A 22,693-nucleotide genomic window follows, 5' to 3' on the forward strand; every position below is an offset into this window, starting at 1 on the left:
CATGAGTTTTGAGGTGACATGAGGTGGGGTTTAAGGTGACGTTCATGAATATTTCACTTTTATAGTTACCCGCATGCACGCGTGTGTATGGCTGCTTGGTACATGTCCTGATTTATGTCGGTTTTATAGCACAAGCCCACTGAGATACCTTCATGAGCCAACTCAGAGACATTATACTGTCTTAGAGGCAGCCAGCCCTGTTTTTTTTTCCCTTAATGTCGAACGCCAGGGCCAAGGGATCGAACTACCGTCCTTCCGACCTCCGGGACAGACGCTAAAACACAGTGCTTAATACAACGCCATTATTCGGTATTAAAATGAGGCGATGCATGTAGGCAATAAACTGAAAGGCAAGGTAACTACAATGCATCCCTTGGCAGGCATGCATGATATACGCAACATCATCCCGATGCACTTTTATTAAACCTCTTCAGTCATATCAGACAAATAAAGATGTAGCTGATATCGTATCACATGTTGCTACTTAGTGAAATGCATAACGTCAGGGACAATAAAACATCATATTCTACAACTGTAACTAGAGCTATAAATATTATCAATCATTTTAGTTGTTGAAATATCAAAGCCTTCCTACAGCGGCCTCGCTATAAATACAGCATCATGTATGTCCTTTATCGTCTTCTAGCCAGAGGTCCATGTCCTCAACCTCTGCTGTCTGTGTCAGTGTAGCGCCACCAGGTGGCGTCTTCCTCTTCTACGTCGTCGTCGTCGTCGTCATCGTCATCGTCATCGTCATCGTCATCGTTATAGTCTTCGAGATCGTCATAGTCTATCCTTGAATCTGCAACAACACTCCCAACTTTCGACTGTATCATCCGAGACCAGATGCTCCCCTCTTCTAAACCACTACCTTCATAATCCATGTAGTCTTCGTAGTCCTCGTATTCCTCGTAATCATCGTATTCTTTGTAGTCATCGTAGTCGTTCTTGTCGTCGTAGTCATCATTGTCATCCTCGTCATTATTGGCATAATGACCCTTGTCCTTCTTTCCCACATATTTCTGTTTTTTGCCCGATGGGCTGTCCTCACCATCTTTCATAAAAAAGACATACTGGGGCCAAGTGTCAGGCTGGTCGTCCAGCAGAGTGAAATCCTTCCAATAGCCATACGATCTATATCCGCGGCTTTGAAGAAAATTGAGGACGAATTTGTCTTGCTGTTTTTGAAGTACATAGAACCAGTTTACATGTACAAACACAACATCCACTACATCGAACAGCTTCACACCTCCTGCCAACACGCGGGTAACGTTGTCATGAGAGCCTATCTGTATCCCTGTTTTCGTCATAGGGAACTGATCGAGCAACTCCGAGAGAAGAATCGTGTTCGTTGTGTCACCTTTTCGATTGGGGTATGGCAATACCTTGTAATTGTGATTAAATTTTCCTAAAGCTGGTGTGACTTTAACCATTCTGTTCGAATCCCATAGTGCGTTGGTGACAATGTAGCATCTCCCAACCAAGTCCGAGTCCAGAATTCCTTGACAGAACCTTGGAATATTGTCATGGAATGGTTCAATAGCAACAACGGGGTTTCCAAGTGCAGCTACGACCAAACTGCACAGGCCTGTGTTGGCACCGATGTCAATGAAACTCATGTCTTTGTTCTTCCACATGAGTTTTAGTACAGGTGTCAAGATCTGTTTATCGTTCTGCTCATACGCAACGTCGTCATCTTCATCATGTACATACATTACGACATTTCCAGCAGGGGTGGACACGTTCACGGGTATGAGAGTGTCATTTGTGTCACACAGGCTGTCCAGGACGTTCCAGGTCTTCATCTGACGTCTCATCACCATCCCTGTGCCCAGAACTGACCAGTTGCCTTTCGACCTTTCGGACCAACTGGGGTCATATGAATTGGACACGTCTTCATCGTGAAAGGTTGAAGTAGACGTGCCCTCGTTGATTACAGTAATGATGAGAAATATGCCCAAGGCTGTCAGCAGGAGGTAGAGTAAGCGGTATCTGGATACTTGACAGGAAGTATAGATGTCATCCAGTCTGGATCCGGAGGTGCGCATGGTGTCTGAAAGTGAGAGTTGCGTTTAATTTCTCTTACATCACGAGGGGGCACGGGTGGCCCAGTCGTCTAAGGCGCCGCGATTTGCTGTGCAGGGTTGCGTCCCTTTGGCACGCTAGAAACCTATATGATTGTGGGTTCGAATCCCAGTTCGCCCCGATTATGTTTCTAGGTTTGTCAGCACCATATCCGTGCTCGTGGGTTTCACCGAAGTGGTAAACGTCTGAGACCTGCATCACTTGGGGCTTTCCTCCCACATTAAGCTGACACGCCGTGATATAACTGGAATACTGTTAAAAGCGGCGTTAAACCCAACTCACTCACTCACTCACCTACATCACGATGTATCAGCATAATGTTGGAGGAAAGCCCATAATCGGTTAAACCCATCACCACGGGCACGGTGCTGACATGTCGGGCGAAATGATACAACACAGAACACCATTTGATCGTCTAAACAACAGGAATATGAACGAGAATGTATGCATTTCGGATATCTCAACTCTGTGGACAATTATTATTATTGTTTTACTATTTATCAGTGCTAACATTTCTTGGGACATTAAAAAAAGTGGTTGTAGAATCAATGTTGAAAAAGGACATTGCTGTCTTACCTGTACCTTGAGCGAGTGTGTCGCGTCATGTACATGCCATGCTGCTGGCGATAAGGATCGCCTCATGGTATGCCCAACAAAGTGTATGTCGAGGCAGACATGGATACATTCATCGGCGTTATTGAATACTTATACCACACCATGTGAACAAGGACCTGTGTGAGCTACGCGTGTTTAACTATTATTATGATTATTATTAAAGACAATCGTCATGTTAATCACATTTCAGTCATGAGAGAAGGATTATTCCACTCTCGGATATTGCATGTCGGTTCTTGTCTCATGTTGAGTCGTGTCATGTCCCCAGATAGCGTGTCTATCACAATCCCCCGTCTGTGGGCTATAGTTTGACGAAGCAAGCTCATATCTAGTGTTTCAATGGATAGGTGTGCCCCATACTTCCAACAATACAGATGTGATTCATTAGTTACACAAATGAGATTTATTATTTGATTTTTCTCTTTTCTCGAAAACACCTTTAAAGGTTACTGCTGTATTTTAAAATAATTAACTGCCTTTTGCAGAAATTATATAAGGCCATACCTGTACAATGGAAATAATGATCTAAGTCCTGATCTGATATCGAATCACATTAAACGTCAATGAATTACCTGGGCACGTGCATTCACGTGCAAAGTGAACAACATGGTTATGTCATTACGTACACAATAAGTCACTACAAAAGTTTCATAGGTAGTGGGAATCGAACAAGAGTTGTTTCGTTTCGAATTCCAAAGAGTTTATATTGAATGCGCCAGTCATCAAATTTAGTAAAATATTACATATTTTACAGTTGAGTGATACACAAAACAATACTGTGTAATGCAATACAACAATCATTGCGTATACTCAAATAGAAATCGACATAGCATTTATTGAATATCTCAGATCACAACGATCGACCATGAATGGTTGAGTAGTAATCATGATCACAAGGTCATTGAGTTAATGTCTAATTCTTATTGAAAAGACCCGTTATACTGACCTCGCTGAAAAAACATCGGACGAAAAATGTTAAATAAAAACAAAGGGAACAGTTCAACCAGACATACGATACAACGACACATTCTACATCCTGGTTTCTTGTGTCAAAACAAACGATTTGCAGATAATGTATTAATATTTTATTAAGAGATGATATTCTGCGATGATATGAATCAACTGAATGTGTTTATTTGTTGTCATTACTATAACCTCGCCATATTTAAGGGATTCATTCTGATATAGAATGGCCTATAATTTCCCTCTCGGTCAGTGTTAAAGTGATATGATTATACCAGAACACCTCACAACATCGTCGGAGCAACTGCACCCGAGATACTCATGCATGGACATTAATGTATTACTTTATGTATTTTATTTCACCAACATGACGCACCCTTTTCAAATCTTTGTGTTGGAACGTCGTAAAACCTGCTATTGCAACCCAGAGGTTATTTTGCCCTTTAAATATATACGAATAACGTTTTTGTATGTCTAGAGATTGTGGAAAGCAAACGTACTAGTTTAGGATAACCAGGTTTGGGTTCAATATTGGCTATGTTATTTCTTTTGTATATCACTGAAACTGTCGCATATTTCGCCAAATGGTAGCGGGTGTTTATTGAAGTCGGTAGAGACGTTGGAAACATTCATTCACTCCACGAGACATACTACGTATGAGTCTCCCTGATGGTGATCTTGGAGCGCCAGACCAAGTTCTGCCAACGTGGTCGACGGCCTGTGACGTTGATGCACACGTCTCCCTAACATGTCCCAGTATGTTGTACCGATTGTGTCGACCGTAACTGCGTTTGGGGCTTAAAGAGAACCTATCCACAGTTACCTAAACGTATTGCCGTTCGGTGCCGTCATGGTCTGTGTACGCCCTGGCTCTACAACTCGTCTGGTATCGAGGGGTCAGGGAGTGATCTCCGAATTGTCCTCATCAGAATTCATGTACCGGACCATACACACAAAGGCTTAACACAACACGAGGTTTATTCTCACATACATTTACTAATCTTCAGTCCATCGCTCAAAATACAACTTCTAAACAAGACAGGGTAGGCTCGTAACAGAGCAGGAAAACGGAGTAGTAGCGACGTTTTGTGCAGCACATTGATAACGTCGCGTGCACCACTACATGGAGCGGACGTCTTTGGGTAAGAGATAAGAGAGAATCTATCCTGATATCTGCCGTGTTAATCAAAAGCTACCGTCTAACCTCGGGAAACAACGATAATCACTGATGGCCGATTACTGTATGGTTGTATTGTGGGAATGCTATCTATTACCAGTAAATCTTTAAGGCAGGCATATCACGTTGCCCCTGTTGAATGTAAGAGGACAGACCCAAATGACGTAGGTCGTTAGTGTTTATCCACGTTTATCACAATTGGTTCAAATCTACTACCACAACCTCGTCTCCCTTTCACCCTCAGTCTCTATCACCATAACTCATCCATCCCTTCCCCTCCCTAATCCTACCTCCCCCCCGCACACGGACCATTTCAAATACGATGCTGAGTTAATACGTGCCTTTAATCCAGTACAACCCACAAGCTTTGATGATCTAAGCCAGTACATGACACATATAACTGTTAAGGACCTCTTCGTTTCCAGATTACATTTGAAGGCCAAATAAAGTGGTCCTCTATCTTAAGAGCGTTATCGAAGGCGTAGGGCAACATACCGTTGTCAGTCAAAAAAAGGCAAATGTACTTCCCCTTGAAGTCCTCATTCCAACGCCACTCCATATGCACAAACCTGACGTCTACTTTCTTAAAAAATGCTTTACCTCCCTTCAAAATCCTGTCAGGATGGTGCGTTGCTGGTATTCGCAATCCCGCAACAGTAATATTAAATTTTGTCAAAATGTCGTCTAGCAATATTGAGAATGACATGATATCTTGTTTTCGTTTCTTTTTTTGAAGTCATAAGCGATTTCATTGTGTACTTTTCTGGTGCAATTTCGTCATTGGTTAAAGCCAGATCCGTATGGCTGCTGTAAAGTGCATTCGTCACGATGTAGTTTCGCCATCGAAGGCCAGATGCAATAATGCCTCTACATAAATGTCTTGCGTTATCAGGTAATGGCTCAATAGAGATTACTTTGTGTCTCTTTGTAGCACCCACTCCTAGACTGTACGCCCCAATCCCTGCCCCCACATCCACAAACACAGAGTTTAAATCTTGGTTCAAGAGTCTGAAAATGATGTTTGTTTCCTTGTATGTCTTAGTCTGTGTTTGATTCACTGTTCCGTCACTCTCTGAGGCGTGGTTGTACAGAAAGAAGGATTTGAGACCCGGTGTTACCATCTCGGCAGCTGTGAAGTTCTCCTCTGACCGGCATATATCATTTTGCTTAGTCCAGCTTTGTTCCATCATATGGAATGCAACCCCTGACCATGCTGGTGGTATCCAGTAGTCCTTCAACTTGAATCCCCGTGATCCCTCTGATCCCTCTGATACCTCTGATCCCTCTGATCCCTCTAAACCTCTGATCCCTTTGACATACTAATGATGTATTGTGGCGGCATGATGAATATAGTGATGCTGATGTATAACACAGATGTATAAGACAGCAGGACAAGAGAAACATCGCAGCAGGAAGTGGGTTTCAGAGGCATCATCTGAAATTTAATGTCAGTGTAATAATAATAATAATAAGAAGAAGAAGAAGAAGGAGGAGTAGGGGGAGGAGGAGAAGAAGGAGGAGGAGGAGAAGAAGAAGTAGTAGAAGAAGAAGAAGAAGAAGGAGGAGGAGGAGGAGGAGGAGGAGGAGCTTTTAGCAATATTCCATCAATATCACCAGAAATGGGCTTCACACATTGTACCCATGTCGGGAATCAAACCCGGGTCTTCGACGTGACGTGCGAACGCTTTAACCACTAGGCTACCCGACCACCCCAGAAGAAGAAGAAGAATAGCAGCAACAACAGGAACAATGAAAACAATAACAATAGTAAAAGCGACAAAACCAATTCCATATTCATAAGAAATCTCCACAGTACGATTCCAACTATATCACTAGCATGTGTGTGTGTGAATCAGCACCATGACAACAAATTATAACAGATGTTACGGGCTTAATATGACATCAACGCACTAGCAGCTGTTGCGACAATGTCCACACCTGTTGTTTGGTAAGATCATGAGTATTTACTGCCTTTAAATTTGACCTTTTTCTGTATGTATATTTCTGTGACGAATAAGGTTAGCAATATACTAATAATTACAAAGAACAATGAAATATTCCTACGAATTACATCATGCGACAAGTTGTATCACATGGATTATGTGAATAGATAGACAGACAGACGTTTATGCATAGGATTCTACAGATAGGAGAACCATGTGAAACAACATTAAGTTTCATCCTTTAAGAAGATATCTTTAGAAATATGACCCCCAAAGGATTCCACTGAATTTCCTTGTTTATGCCTTTAACAAATTGAAATCCGTAACAATAGCAGACTTCGTAATGTATAAAAATCCATTGTTTGTTCTGGAGAAGAAGACTCTATATAGTAGGATGAATACTGTATCACAATAATGTGTGTGGCCAAGAAGCGGTGAACTAGAATGTGAAACGATGTATCAACTGTATCAACAACACAAGCATTGGTCCAGTATGATGAACAATTTATCGACTGTTTTATAGAAACAAGTATTGGTCCAGCATGATGAACAATTTACGGACTGTTTTATAGAAACAAGCATTGGTCCAGCATGATGAACAATTTATCGACTGTTTTAAAGAAACAAGCATTGGTCCAGCATGATGAACAATTTATCGACTGTTTTATAGAAACAAGCATTGGACTCGCGTGATGAACGATGTATAGACTGTATTTATGGAACAAGCAATGGAATAGCAAGATAAACGATGTACCGACTGTATTTATGAGACAAGCAATGGAATAGCAAGATGAACGATGTATCCACTGTATTTATGGAACAAGCAATGGAATAGCAAGATAAACGATGTATCCACTGTATTTATGGAACAAGCAATGGAATAGCAAGATGAACGATGTATCCACTGTATTTTTATGAAACAAGCAATGGAATAGCAAGATGAACGATGAATCAACTGCGTTTATGAGACAAGCATTGGACACGCGTGATGAACGACGTACCAACTGTATTTATGATAAGCAACGGACAAGAGTCACAAATGATGAATCAAATGTATTTATGAGAGAAACATTGGTCTTTCGTGATGAACGATGAATCAACTGTTTTTGTACGATACAGTAACCTCAAACAGTATGCAAACATTATTTAGGACGATAAAGAAGGTTGAACTTACCGCGATTTTGTAACTGACGTTGGGACACAGTTTCCCAATCTTGTTAAAGTTTGAACTGATGAAACTTACCTCGATCATGGGATTCCTTCAGCGTGATCTGGTTCAAGCGTCAGATTACAGATGGTTTCATCTTTAAAAGTTATCGAACAATCAGGTTTCAAATATCTTGTTCATTTCAAATACTTATCTATAGCGTGCCATATATACATATTGATGTCAGCCAATGCTGGAAAACGTCCAACCTGTCAAGAACGATCGTTAATTGCTAGAGAAGTTAAGTTTTTGTGAAAAAATAAGATTATTTTTGTGCGTGTGATTATGATGATAATGTAAGTTATCAGTGATCAAATCTATGTTTTGTTTGTTGTTTAACGCTGAACTCAGCAATATTCCAGCTACATGACGGTGGCCTGTAATTAATAGCCTCTGCACCAGACAACCCAGTGATTGATATCATGAGCCTTGCAAGTGGGATACGATGATATGAATCATCCAGGCCACCCAGTCTGACCACCCAATCCCGTGAGTCGCATCTTTTGACAAGCATTGGTTACTGAAGACCTATTCTACAAGGATCTTCACAGGTTCAAATATATGAAACCCCCTTAACAACCGTTCAATATACGTCAGCTAGTATTCTCAACCTTTGTCAGCTGCGGGTATAACTGATAATTTGTTTGTTTGTTGTTTCAGTACATGATTGAGGCTGGGCTTGCCATGCCACGGAGTCTATCATCGATACCACCCGAGCTCATTATGTGGTCCCTTACAACGACTGAGTGCAGGTAACCTGTTCTAACCCATGTTTCCACTAGGCATGTATAAAATTATATAGGTAACGTAAAAAACGATTGGTAGCAGAATAACCCAGATCCGATACTAATGTATAACGATGGCAATGACAGATCTGACATGAATGTAAAACGTTGGTAATGACAGATCCTTTACTACTGTATATCGTTGGTAATGACAGATTCGACACCATTGTATAGCGTTGGTTACGACAGATCCAATACTATTCTATAACGTTGGTAATGACAGATCCTTACTACTGTATATCGTTGGTAATGACAGATCCGATACTATTGTATAACGTTGGTTACGACAGATCGTATACTTACTGTATATAGTTGGTAATGACAGATTCGTTACTACTGTATATCGTTGGTTACGGCAGATCGTATACTTACTGTATATCGTTGGTTACGACAAATTCTATACCACTGTATATCGTTGGTAATGACAGATTCGTTACTACTGTCTGTAGTTGGTAATGACAGATTCGACACTATTGTATATCGTGGGTTACGGCAGATCGTATACTTACTGTATATCGTCGGTAATGAGAGATCCTGTACTGTATATCGTTGGTATTGGCAGATCAAACACTACTGTATATCATGGGTATTGGCAGATCCAACACTACTGTATATCGTGGGTAGTGGCAGATCCAACACTACTGTATACCCTGCATCTGCAATTAAAGTGCCATATTTCACTCAGTTAAGTGCACTGTAGCGCACGTATAATTTCCCTTTAAAACAGGAATGTGCTCTGCGTTATTTTACCGTTGGTGATTTATGTAAATCTACCTTCAGTTACTTGTTACTCGTTGGTTGTATACGCATGTATCTTTCCCCAGGGATAAATGTGTTTGAACTGCATCACACGTCTACCTACGTTACTGGTGATATGTCAGGAGTTGCAGGAGTTTTATTATCGCACGTATTATTTTGTATACGACACATGGCTCATATACATATTGAGGGCACATACTTACAGTTAGTCGTAAACAAATTTACCTTCCAATAATGCATGGCAACTGGACAGAAAATTAACAAGCTTGTCAATAGCTGTTGCTTTTGTAAATATATAATAGTTTGTTTTCCAAGTGTATTTTTGTGAAGTTCAACATATATTTTGTTAAATGGTGATGAATTAATGATTATTATAATAATAGTATTAATGGGGTCATTGTTTGGGGGAAAAAAAGTGATATTTTAGTTTTGGTAAGTGTTATTTGAATAGCAGCTTTTCGATTGTCCACTGTTCAACGAGACTTGAAATAGGGCGAGTCCCTAAATAGATGCGAGAACACATGAGCGGGACTGCATATGTTATTTTATGGAGAAAAGCATTAGCTGGTAGAGTGAATTAGTCTAAATTTGAACTACCATAGGCGTGTTCTATCAGTAGATTGAAAGAGTATATGTTAAGTAATGCCCAAATCGGTGAATTCAAGGAATTAATGTTCTCAGCATTAATGTTCCTATAACGACGAGCCCACACCTCGCCCTGGCTCCGGCACATTTTGAATATAAAAAAAACAGCAGCTTGAAGTTTTGTTGAACAAATTCTAACTCCACTCTTGTAAACGATCATTCCACTCCCCCTCTTTCCTTCTTTAATGGTGTTTATAATATATCTGACACAAACCTACCCCTTTCATCCTATTAAATATTTTATATAACCGATACATGTCCGATACAATACCAAATCTATTCTTCTTAATTATGGACAGAATTGATATATCCAGGGGTTGTCTCAGCATCACAACACAGCAATTAGCTGCTTTTGGTCCATGGTCTATTGGAAGAGTGTACCTAGTCATCTCGATTGGCGGCACAAATACCTGACAAACTACATCACTGCATTTAAGGTATATATCGTTGGTCATATATATACCTTAAATGCAGTGATGTAGTGATGTAGTTTGTCAGGTATATATATATATATATACCTGGTTTTATAATCGAGTCAGGTGCAAATGAAGTCGAGTATCTATTTCCTCTTTATTTAGGTATTTATTCTGTCATCGGTTATTTTTAGTTCAAAAGTACAACCGTAATGTTGACATAAAAACTACGTTTTATACTGACATGGCTGAGAACACACAGCCTTTACCGAAATGACGAATTGCTCTCCTGCATGTGTTTAGTGGTTCTTAATTAAGTTCCCCCTTCATCAGAACATTGACACATACTTGACCTGAAACCTACATTACCACAACGTTTATCTTTAAATCAGTGACGGCTGTTGTGTACATACTGTCAGCTGTTTGAAACTGAAGGCTACTTCCTGTTTGACAAAACCACGGTGGGGATACTGCTATAGGTCTGTTGCCGGAGTCATAGTTGAGAAGGGATATTTTACATTGTCGTTGCTTTATGTTCTGGATATATATTATACACTACTCTACTTTTAAGGGACACATGCATAACTTCTTGATTCACCACACGTACTACTATGCCATTACTGATAATACTGATAGTGTAGAAGTATGAAATGTCTAAGGATGCATGTCATCGAATCCCAAATGCGTGGGTCGATGCTCATGATGTCAATCACTGGGTTGTCTGGCCCAGACTCGATTATTTACAGACCGCCGCCATATAGCTGGAATATTACTAAGTGCGGCCTTACACAACAAACATACAAATGTCTAAGTATCATTATCCAAAGTTGAGTAGTGTAAGTAGGAAGTAGACTATCAAGTACAATAAAATAAGGACATCATATAATTGTGAGGGAGCACGGGTGGCCCAGTGGTCTAGGGCGCCGCGATTCGCTGTGCAGAGTTGCGTCCCTTTGGGCACGCCAGAAACCTATGATTGTGGGTTCGAATCCCGGTTCGCCCCGATTATGTTCGTGTCGGGTAGCCTAGTGGTTAAAGCGTTCGCTCGTCACGCCGAAGACCCGGGTTCGATTCCCGACATGGGTACAATGCGTGAAGCCCATTTCTGGTGTCCCCCGCCGTGATATTGCTGGAATATTACTAAAAACGGCGTAAAACATACTCACTCACTCATAGCGTGTCAACGTACGGCGTGGATCGTTGGTCATAATATCAATCACTGGATTGTCTGCTTCAGAGTCTATTATTTACAGGCAGCCTTCATATAGCCGCAAGTACGTCGTTAAACAACAAAGCTAGGTTTACGTTCATTATTCAGCCTCAGGCAATGGTGTTCAATTACTGCTGGTAAGGAAGTAAACTTCATATTAGAAGGTTAGCAAATGATTGATAAATGTAATGTCAGAATATGCATGTCAAGCGCGTTGACACAAACTGCAGATTTGACAGGTTTATGACTGGTATGATGTCAGATGCATACTCTACTTGTATGGATTTCTTTGTTGTCTGAAATATTCCACAGCAATATTGGTGCAGATTTAAGGTGCCAGAGGACCTTGGCGAATACGCCGGCCAGGTAAATTCAGGTGAAGCCTGTTAGTGGTGCATTGCAGCACCCGGATGTTCCCATTCGTAAAACAACCAGTTGACACACAAGCTGTATATGGGAGGTCGGTATCCTGTTCAAATTCAAACTGATTATCAGTCTTGCTCAAACGGTCCTCATCACGTTAACGAGTGAGTCGACTAAAATGATGGATGAGTGAGTGAGTGTGTTGGGTTTAACGCCGCTTTTAACAGTATTCCAGTCATATCACGGCGTGTCAGCTTAATGTGGGAGGAAAGCCCCAAGTGATGCATGTCTTAGACGTTTACCACTTCGGTGAAACCCACGAGCACGGGTATGGTGCTGATAAACCTAGAAACATAATCGGGGCGAACCGGGATTCGAACCACAATCGTAGGTTTCTGGCGTGCCCAAAGGGACGCAACTCTGCACAGCGAATCGCGGCGCTTTAGACGACTGGGCCACCCGTGCAATGATGGATGAGGCCTGTACTGTATCTGTAGGTGATGCCAGACAATCCAAAGATGTCTCCCAAGGGATCTTCTGTAAACTCAAGAAGGAACCAAGTCATCTAAGGTGCAGCGATTTTCTGTGCAGAGTTGCGTCCCTTGGGCACACCAGAAACCTATGATTGTGGGTTCGAGTCCCGGTTCGGCCCGATTATATTTCTAGGTTTGTCAGCATCATACACGTGCTCGTGGGTTTCACCGAAGTGGTAAACGTCTGAGACCTGCATCACTTCGGGCTTTCCTCCCACATTAAGCTGACACGCCGCGGTATAACTGGAATACTGTTAAAAACGGCGTTAAACCCAACCCACTCACTCATTTTCGGTCTACACAGCGTGTCACAAAGTAGAAGCGCCCGTACAATCTCCATTGACTCATCTGCTGTCTACATCTACTTGCAATTTGTTGTTTTCCTATTATTTGTTCGTTCTATTTGGATGATTGTGGTTGTTGTTATACAGTGTGTCAATATAATTGCTTTATCGCAATATGGGTGATGCTATGGGTAAGTATGACTCCCTGTGTTTGCATATCAAAGATGAATATGACCTGAGATCACTGCGGGTGATGCTATGTGTATGCATGGCTCCTTGTATTGTAGTGCTATGATAAATATTTCATAATATCAATATGGGTGATGTTATAAAGTAGGTATGACTCCCTGTTTTGTAGTTATAAGATGAATATGCCATGAGACCACTCTGGGTGATGTTGTAAGTAGGTATGACTCCCTATGTTGCAGTGCTAAGATGAATATGTCATGAGACCACTGTGTGTGATGTTATAAGCAGGTATGACTCCCTGTTTTGTAGTGCTAAGATGAATATGTCATGAGACCACTCTGGGTGTTGTTGTAAGTAGGTATGACTCCCTGTTTTGTAGTTATAAGATGAATATGTCATGAGACCACTATGGCTGATGTTATAAGTAGGTATGACTCCCTATGTTGCAGTGCTAAGATGAATATGTTATGAGACCACTGTGGGTGATGTTATAGGTATATACCACTCCACATGCTGTATTTCTCGGACGAATATGAAATGGGATTTCCGTGAGAGATGCTGTTTTTACATACCACTTCCTAAAATGACTTAGGTTTTCTATTGGTTAATGCTACGATTACAAACCAAATATATTCCCGTTCAGATAACCAGTATTCAGAGCGCAGTATTTGTTTGTTTGTTATTTAACGCCGCACTCAGCAATATTCAAGCTATATGACGGTGGTCTGTGAATAATCGAGTCTGAACCAGACAATCCAGTAATTGACATCATGAGCATCGATCCACGCAATTAGGATACGATGACATGCATCAACCAAGTCAGCGAGCCTGACCACCCGATCCCGTTAGTCTCCTCTTACGGCAAGCATTGTCGCCTTTTACGGCAAGCATAGGTTGCTGAAGACCTATTCTATCCCGGATCTTCACGTCGTGTAAGTATTTCTTTGATGCAACCCCTTCCCTAAACGTTAAAGCAGCATCACGTCATCCTTCCAAGAGTCCGCAACTAACAACGAACAAAGATGTCAAGTTCCATGGAAATTTTGACGACTGTTTACTCCAAAGATGGTTCACTCAGCCGATGATGGACACATATGCATGCACTGCAAGAAGAAATGAAAGTGTTTTACGAAACGCAATGTTAATTAACGCTATTGAAACGTGGAGGGTTTAATAGCGAGTCGTCCGTACCTGTGAACAGTCGGTTGTACTTGCTCTTCTTAGGGGGAGTCCAGGACCCCACTTTAGCACAGGCTGAGGAGGACCCGGAATGATGTGAACTGCTCACCTGTGAGCATGTGCATATTTATATGAAATTATATTCAATTGCTTCCGAGAAATGTTTTTAGGTTTATTTAGCTACAACAGTTATACTCTCAAACTACACATATCTCGTTTTACACAATGGAATTGCACACCGCTTATCGAGTGAGTGAGTGAGTGAGTGAGTGAGTATGGTTTTATGTCGCTTTTAGCAATATTCCAGCAATATCACGGCGGGGGACACCAGAAATGGGCTCCACACATTGTACCCATGTCGGGAATCGAACGTGACGAGCGAACGCTTTAACCACTAGGCTACCCGACCGCCCCCGCTTATCAAGACTAAGGGAGTCATTCGGTTGTTTCATTTACTATGCTTTCTTGATATTCATTGTGCTACAGATTATTGTTCCAGCACAACACGGAACTTAAGTGATTATTTGCCAGGGCAAGCCACTCTTAGTGAGACACATATTTCATAGATTTCATGTCACAATCAACAACAAGCAGGTCCTGGTTGTCTCTAGGTAATCAATCCTAAACCAGGAAAGTCTGTGGTTAATATCGACCCATACACTTACGGTACAATGACACACAATCAACAGGCTAACCGCAAGGTGTAACGTCTTTGACAGGCATTTAGGCAGTAAGGATAAGAATTCATCGATAAACAACTTCTTTATTACAATTAATCACTTGCTTGATAACGGTGTTAGAACCTGCACCGAAACGTCGCTCTGAATTGTAATAAAGAAGTTGTTCATCGATACATTCTTATCCTTAATAAGGTGTAAACGTAAAAAGGCATTTGATGGTGTTGAGGAGCTACGGTTATGTTCAAGAAATGCAGATTTGGACTGGAAACAGGTTGAAAGGTCTTCATGCGGACACCAGCCCATGTTCTCGTTGCAGTAATGATGTAATCAGCGGATCCCAGTAGTATTTGGTACCTATGAGACACATTTGGTACTGGGTACAAATTCTGCCACGGAACTCATACAAGTTTTGAGCACAAAATGAATACGTGTGTTTGTGCTGACTGCGGGTTAGTGGTAAGACTCAATCTCATCTCCAGGCCGCCTTGATGTGGCGGGTATATCGCTGAGACTGATTCACTACATTATATTACTTGGTTTGGCCAAATACAGACGTTATACAGACATCACATAGGCACCATACATATATCATGCTGACATTGCATGTATAATAAAGGCAGAAAACAGGCATCATGACAATCACATTAACACATGCTCTATGAGCGGCAATGCTTTGATGATTGTTGTTTTGATATCATGCAGGTCATACGTGTACTATTGCCATAATATCATGCAAGCACCATGCAGGTTATTCTTGTACCCTTGTTGTTACATCTGCAAACACCATGCAGGTCATGCGTGTACCATTGCCGTGATATCATGCAAGCACCATACAGGTCATGCTTGTACCATTGCCGTGATATCATGTAAGCATCATGCAGGCCATGCGTGTACTATTGCCGTGATATCATGCAAACACCATGCAGGTTATACGTATACCATTGGTGTTACATCTGCAAGTATCACGGAGATCATAAGTGTACTATCTTCCCATCTTCCCTCGTCTATAATGACAATGATGATGACAGTGTTCACAAAATGTGCATCCACTGCCGTTATATTCCTGTTAGTTTTATCACGTAACTATCTTGACTCACATGCAGGGTGTGCTTCAGGTCATTGAGACCTTCAGAGTAAACTGGCACTCCCCCGTTGTTGGCCAGGAGGACGTAGTAGTCAGACTCATGCTTCATGATCTTGTCACCAATAGCCAGGTACAACTGAAGGATTGAAAAGTTACTACATAAATTGACAATGTCAAACTATAAATATATATGTTACCGAATTAAGGGGACATACAATTAACATGTCTATTATGTTCTTGCACCGTCAGAATTAGCTGCTAGGTATGAATAATGGTATGAACGTAGTACGTAGTCTCGTATGATATAGTCTAGCTGGGATTGTATTGAGTTGTTGACCTATTAACCAACATTACTAGTCGTTAGATCATGTTGACTGATATAGAAAGTATGCGTGACATTATGAGGTAGCGATTGTGTGCTGTTGCTAAACCTACATCATACTGCCCAGCTGGGATGTTGGTTGGAATGTTGACAGAAGTAGCAATTGTGTGATGCTCATTGGGCTGCCATACTCGAACATCAACACTGGTGATTGGGGTACCATAATATTTTCCACTGAAAAAACACAACACACACGTAAGTTTTGGTATGCTGTAGAGATAAAATATTGTGGAGATAATCCTTTCTGCCCTTTACATGCAGGTGGAAAACCACCATTTGAATATCTGAAAATGGAGAAATACAACACTGATGTAATAGTGGCTTTCACTTTCTTTAACGTGGCCTTTGCCTACCTGGCCTTGTCATGCATGACAAGAGTGACATCCATCTCCTTGACTGGGGCAGCAAAACCGTCGTTAGTGAGAGTTAGATGGACGCAGAAGTCTCCTCCTTTCTGCACGCTGTCTGGAAGGATCGACTGCACAGAGAGCATGGCCCATGAGACATGAATGGGTTAATGAATGCGTGTCTTGAACAGCCTGAGATCAATTGGGATCGCAATAATCAGATGATTATGGATAATGCCAATAAGAAACATGAGGCAGAGGATGTGCCAATTGACATGAATTCTTTGCTGAATGTCTTGCTGAGTTGATTAGGTCAGTACGTGATGGCATTGATAAAGCCCACAAACTGAAATTTAAGATACAGAATTGGAAAGAGCCATTCTGTCCCCGCCAGCTGCCATCCAAAATCTGTCTGCCCTACTGACACTACATAGTCGAATTCTTTCGGGGCCACGTATACTTAAATCAATAGGATTTTATGCCAAGACACGTCTTCTAATACAAGACATATTTCATCCCTATCGAATGGATCTTCATCTGATCAAAAGACAATCATATAAATATATATAAAGTAAACCTGGTGTTTCAATGCCTACCTCAGTCAACCGTAACCTGTAGCCAAGCTTCCTGTGGACTTCTTCGTAGCACCCTTCCCTTGCCCAGAGATTATACATATCCTTGTCGAATTGTTGATTGAGCCACGTCCAGTGGAAGGTCTTCATCTCAGACAGGGCTGTAGGGCAGTGGTCTCTATTGGTTGGAAGATAAAGATGAGACTTATTTGATATTCTTTATTCCCGAACTCCTCCTCTGGAGGAGGCCACATGCCCATAGTACTTTTATAATCAGTAGAATGAGTGTATATTATTTTTCCTATATCTTATTGCATGATAACTGTACAAATTAAAAGTCAAATAAAAGAAAGCTATTCGAGTTGTTTAACAGAGAATTGCGAATTTCAAAGGAATTGGGGTTAACAGTAATATTCAGGGATGTACTGAATCCTTAATATAGAATGAAATGGATATATACAAAGAAAATAATATTCATCTTCAATGTCATTCAGTGCGCTTAAGTGGCAACTTCCCTTATAATACCTATGAAGCGTTATTAAGATTAAGATTGTATTATCTTTTTGTAACATTTATATTAAATCCTGGAAGAGACAATAAGTATTCGTTTGCTTTGCAAAAACTGACATGACACATACCTGAAACTACATTGTTTTCATAATGATATTAATAATTGGTATGACACTCATGTATCATGTTTCAAATAGGCCGTTTTAATCAATAGCTACCTATCATTTTTGGTGAGCCTGCATGTTTCTCCACCAATAATTAGGTAGCGAGTCTCGGCTGCAAGGTAGGGTCTCTCAATACTTGCGTTTTTGTAGGTGCCAACGTCGTTATCGCTTGATAGGAAACAGTCGTTGTGAGAAGCTGAAAGTGCAATAGCAACACAACTTATATCATTTTGGAAATAAACAGAAGCAGGAATCCTCTGTAGACAAGTGAAGGCTCCAAGAAAGGGAAACCGATTCTAGCCTAAAATAGCGCAAATATTGTTCTGTTTCTTGATTGTGGTGTTCAAGTTGTCAGGAAATAATCTATAAATGCAATTACTTAATAATACAAAAGACTGTTATACACTGGTTTCTAAACCTGACGCATCATTGACAAAAATGATGTTCGACGTTGCAATTCACTATTTTTAACTTGTGGTGGTTGCAACCAGTGGGTTGGGGGGGGGGGGGGGGGGGGATGAGGTGGGGGGCTACACTTACCTTTACGCGAGCACCTGATACCATCATTGTTTGATAGAGATTCATAACAACATGATCATGATATCGGGAGCGTACAATGGACTGCTTTTATCAGAGATTTCGTGTGGCTATGGTAGAAGTGTTGTTGCTTTCAATGAAAACACGGATTTTGCTAAAAAAAACAAGCAACTTTCAATGGTCAATGTTCAAAATTCAAAGAAAACAAATTTATCCAAGAAAACCTTTTTGTAGTCGGCAAACTATTTCATGGCTATATCCTATCTTCTGTTATTTTCAATGATTCATTTTATTATTTTGAATGAGACACTTCATAGAGTCTGAACCCCATGACGATTCCGAGGCAGTACCACAACATATGCTGGTGGTGAGAGGCGAAGGAATGGATCGGGTGGTCAGGCTGGGTGTCTAGGTGTCACCGTACCCCGACAACATGGATCCTCCCTCACAATACCGATCACTAGATTGTGTGGGACAGTCTTGATTTTTTTTCACAGTTCGTCGTGAAATAGCTGGAATATTTCTGAGTGCAGCGTTAAACAACACACACACAAGCAAACGAACATCATAGTTTCTGATGTTTATAGTAAAGGCCTATACACTGTACTGATCACGAGGGGCATCATTATGTAGCTTTAGATCTCATGCGAACAAGTAATTATTGTATGTAAATATTACCATTCAAAATGGAAAAAAAGCCTAGGAGTATGTAAACTAAATATTTGCTAAACAATCACAGAATTAAGATGACAATTCGATATTATGATAGAAAGTAGCCTACCGATCCTGGCAACGTAAGACTTGGTATTCTTGTTGACATCAGCATATGTGATGGGCTTTGTTGTATGGAACATGGCAATCTTCTGCCCCGGATATCGCAGCTGGACCTGACTGGTATAGCCGTAACATAAAGCTGTATTTAGCTAAATTGTTATATTTGATTATTCAGAGAGTTAAAGCAATGTCAATGGTTGATAGCGGGATCTGGCATAGGGATGACAGTCTGGAACTTACATGGACTGTGGAACAGCATCGAGAAGTGCAGTGAGGACGTTCTTTCGTCCTTGCCACTGTTGGGGAGTGTAGCCATAGTAAGGGTCGATGTGGAAGTTTCGATGCTCAGGATCACCAAAATATGTTGTGTAGTACCATTCTCCTGCAGCAGAAATATTGCATGACCAAACAACATCCTTAATATAATAGTAGTTGTTCCTCTGGACGAAAAACTAATGTCACTGGAATGAACATGAAAATCATTGCATATAACACTTACACTGGGCACACGGGACACAATTTGGGATGAAAGATACACGTGATGCAGGTCGTTAACGGGTATGCTGCCAAACTTTGTAAAGTCGCACGTGTCTCCAATGAACTTTGGTGTAGAATACGTAACTTAAGTGATTGTCACTCGGCCAACGTACTGAGTGAAGACATGGTAAGGATACTTTTACTCACCCCATGTACCGATGAAGCCAGCCTCTACTGAAGTGATGACCCCTTCAAAGTCGTGGAAGATTGGTTTGAGCTGCTGGATGTGCTGCAGGATCTGATGCTCTGTGGCGTCGCCATAAGGGGCATGTTGATTCTGTAGAGGAAGGATTAACAGATCCACGGAATATCATATTATTGAATCTATTCTATATCATGTTTGCTTGTTTGGTAGGAGCTTGGAATAACTTACCATGTGAAAGGTATAGCAGAACCGGAGAACTACTGTCATACCAGCTGTGTGGACGTTGGTTAGATCTACTCGGATCTTGTGAAGGAAGTCAGCGCTCATTGCTTTGGTACGAAATGTGTCCAAGACGTATGTCCTCCATACCATCGTCATGCCCGACCTCCTACGCTCACTGTCCAGGTGTGAAACCTGATGAAAGAGGATTCATGCCATGATACGTCCACAAACTTGCTTTCTCCTGCAGGTAATAGTAATGGTTTCAAAACAACTTGATCCTACCCTGTGAGACAGAAAATGCAGCAATTCAAATTTTGCAAAGTCCTTAGTACCAGTTGCTAAATAACCATCAAAATACATACACACTGATCAAGCAAATCTTATTAAACAAATGTCTAAACAAGGCACCCAATTTCATTTGTACTTAATGAAGTTTGAACTGAGAACTTGAATGTGTAAACGTCCTACTATTGTGTTGTAGACTTCAATGATTACCTTCCTTAACTGAATTGTAATTTGAGGGAAGACACAAAGAATTCATATAAGTGATTCATGCTGAGTTTTCAATAAAGAGTTTCGGTGGTAGATACTTTCAAATAGTTTTATTTCAATTTTACCATGACCATCAACTACCTCAGGCACCTTACCCCCGCCCTCCTTAAAAACACTCACAAAACAACATAATAAAAACAACAACATAAGACACAATGAACAAACTCCCAAATATACACACCACTATATTGACGCCACAAATCGACAGGAACTCAAGCACTGGGACTTCAAAATTTCTTCGATATTTGTTTACTATTAGTAATCATTATCTCAGCGTGTGTTCTTCTCCCTTTACATGAATTGCGACAGATGCTAGACCACATCTCCCTGTGATACTACCTGAGAAGTATATTACATATACATATACACATCAGTTAGTAGACTTAACGTGACAAATGCAGTTCCTCGGAATACATACTGTGAGTGGGTCGAAGTGAGAAGCAGTTCCTACGATTTGATCCACAAAGCCCCGGTGAGGATTCTCGAGATGGTCCATACTGCTGCTATAGGTATGCCTCCTGTTACCAGATAGTGATAGATGACAACATTATTCTGTATGTGTAAACCTACTACGTCACAAAGGTGTTACATACATAATAATCGATTACACTGGCAGTTCTAGTGATAAATCATTGTTTCGAAGAGAAATACTGAGCAAAGAGTTTATTTTATGATAATATATTTGATTGGTTCAAGCAGAATTGCAGGATCACAGAAACAGTTACATTTATATGCTACTCCAGTTTTTAAGGTATGTGCCGGAAAAGACAAGTTTACGGTAGCAACACATACCGTCCATTTCCGCTAGAGCAAGAGGTACATGCTGACTCGGCTGCAACATGAATGCGTTATGTCCTATAATGTGTGGGCATGTACACCATCAACACAAGTTATCCATTAGTGGCCACGTCACCGGCACGGGTAAATATCCATGTTATATATACAAATAACTGTCGAAACCATAAACACAAATAATATTCCAGTCCGTAGAAACAATTCATATAGATACATATAGCTATATCAAAGAACGTTTGTATACAACAGACACAAAAAGAAATGCCCATTCCACATTCAGTCCTTTTTGGTTAGGATAATAGGATAATATGAAGCGTACATTTTATTCTGTATCATTACATGTGGAAGTGTACAGACAAACACCATGTGACTTCATAAGGTATGTGCTGAAAGTGATTTTTAAATGTATCTTAAGTTTTTTCTTCGGCTGATTATTTGAAAAAGAAGCAGTTATAGTCTTACCCAGGTGCCATAGCACCACCGTCAGTGCAAACACTGTCCATCCAGTCATAGTTGTTCAAGCTTTCAGTAACATTGAATGGAGTTCTGAGAAGCCTCAGGTGCGAGGAGAAATTGTTATCTATAAGTTCTCTAGGTGTTATCGTTTCTGACTTTTGACCTTGGACACTTATAAAAAGGAACTGATTGGCGTTATTTAGCTTTTGAAAAGAAGAATAACTTATTTGAGTACTTAACAAAAGTAACCATATGAAACAGTTTAAAGTCCCATGACTACTGTATGTACTTAATGGACGCTCCCGTTGCTGTTCATATTCTATGTTAAGCAATTCACCTTTGACTATATAATTTTCATCTGGCAAATTGTCAATTGTCTATTGTCAATAAATTGAAAAACATCCTATTTATATATCTACTAAAGATAGTGGGTAGAATTCGGTATCGCATACCTTCGACTACGTCGAATGATGTTAGGGTTATTTTCCTAATCGTTTGTATCCTGATGTATTTATCATATTTGATTACGAATTCCCAGAAAAGTTCATTGGCCGCCGTCTTAACAACTTGTAACACAATGTAAACT

The 22,693-nt window shown here is 40.7% G+C and overlaps 2 protein-coding genes across 2 annotated transcripts; both read right to left on the bottom strand.

The window, feature by feature from the left end:
• Positions 1-662: 662 nt before the first annotated feature.
• LOC139466182 (uncharacterized) lies at positions 663-2,048 on the bottom strand. Its single transcript, XM_071248152.1, has one exon. The coding sequence runs from the start codon at positions 2,046-2,048 to the stop codon at positions 663-665; it is 1,386 nt and encodes a 461-aa protein (XP_071104253.1).
• Positions 2,049-14,200: 12,152 nt separating this feature from the next.
• LOC139466198 (uncharacterized) lies at positions 14,201-22,202 on the bottom strand. The gene is made up of 14 exons (XM_071248153.1): positions 22,114-22,202; positions 21,649-21,688; positions 21,275-21,374; positions 20,311-20,496; positions 20,085-20,214; positions 19,641-19,782; positions 19,408-19,517; positions 18,144-18,285; positions 17,440-17,593; positions 16,850-16,974; positions 16,550-16,670; positions 16,128-16,250; positions 14,363-14,459; positions 14,201-14,274 (listed from the first exon to the last, which is right to left on the bottom strand). Exons 1-14 carry the CDS (start codon positions 22,160-22,162, stop codon positions 14,246-14,248), a joined length of 1,548 nt encoding a protein of 515 aa, XP_071104254.1. The 5' UTR covers positions 22,163-22,202; the 3' UTR covers positions 14,201-14,245.
• Between the last annotated feature and the right edge of the window lie 491 nt (positions 22,203-22,693).

Source organism: Haliotis cracherodii, unplaced genomic scaffold (assembly GCF_022045235.1).
Source record: "Haliotis cracherodii isolate W230 unplaced genomic scaffold, xgHalCrac1.p SCAF_1, whole genome shotgun sequence".
Lineage (NCBI taxonomy): Eukaryota > Metazoa > Mollusca > Gastropoda > Lepetellida > Haliotidae > Haliotis > Haliotis cracherodii.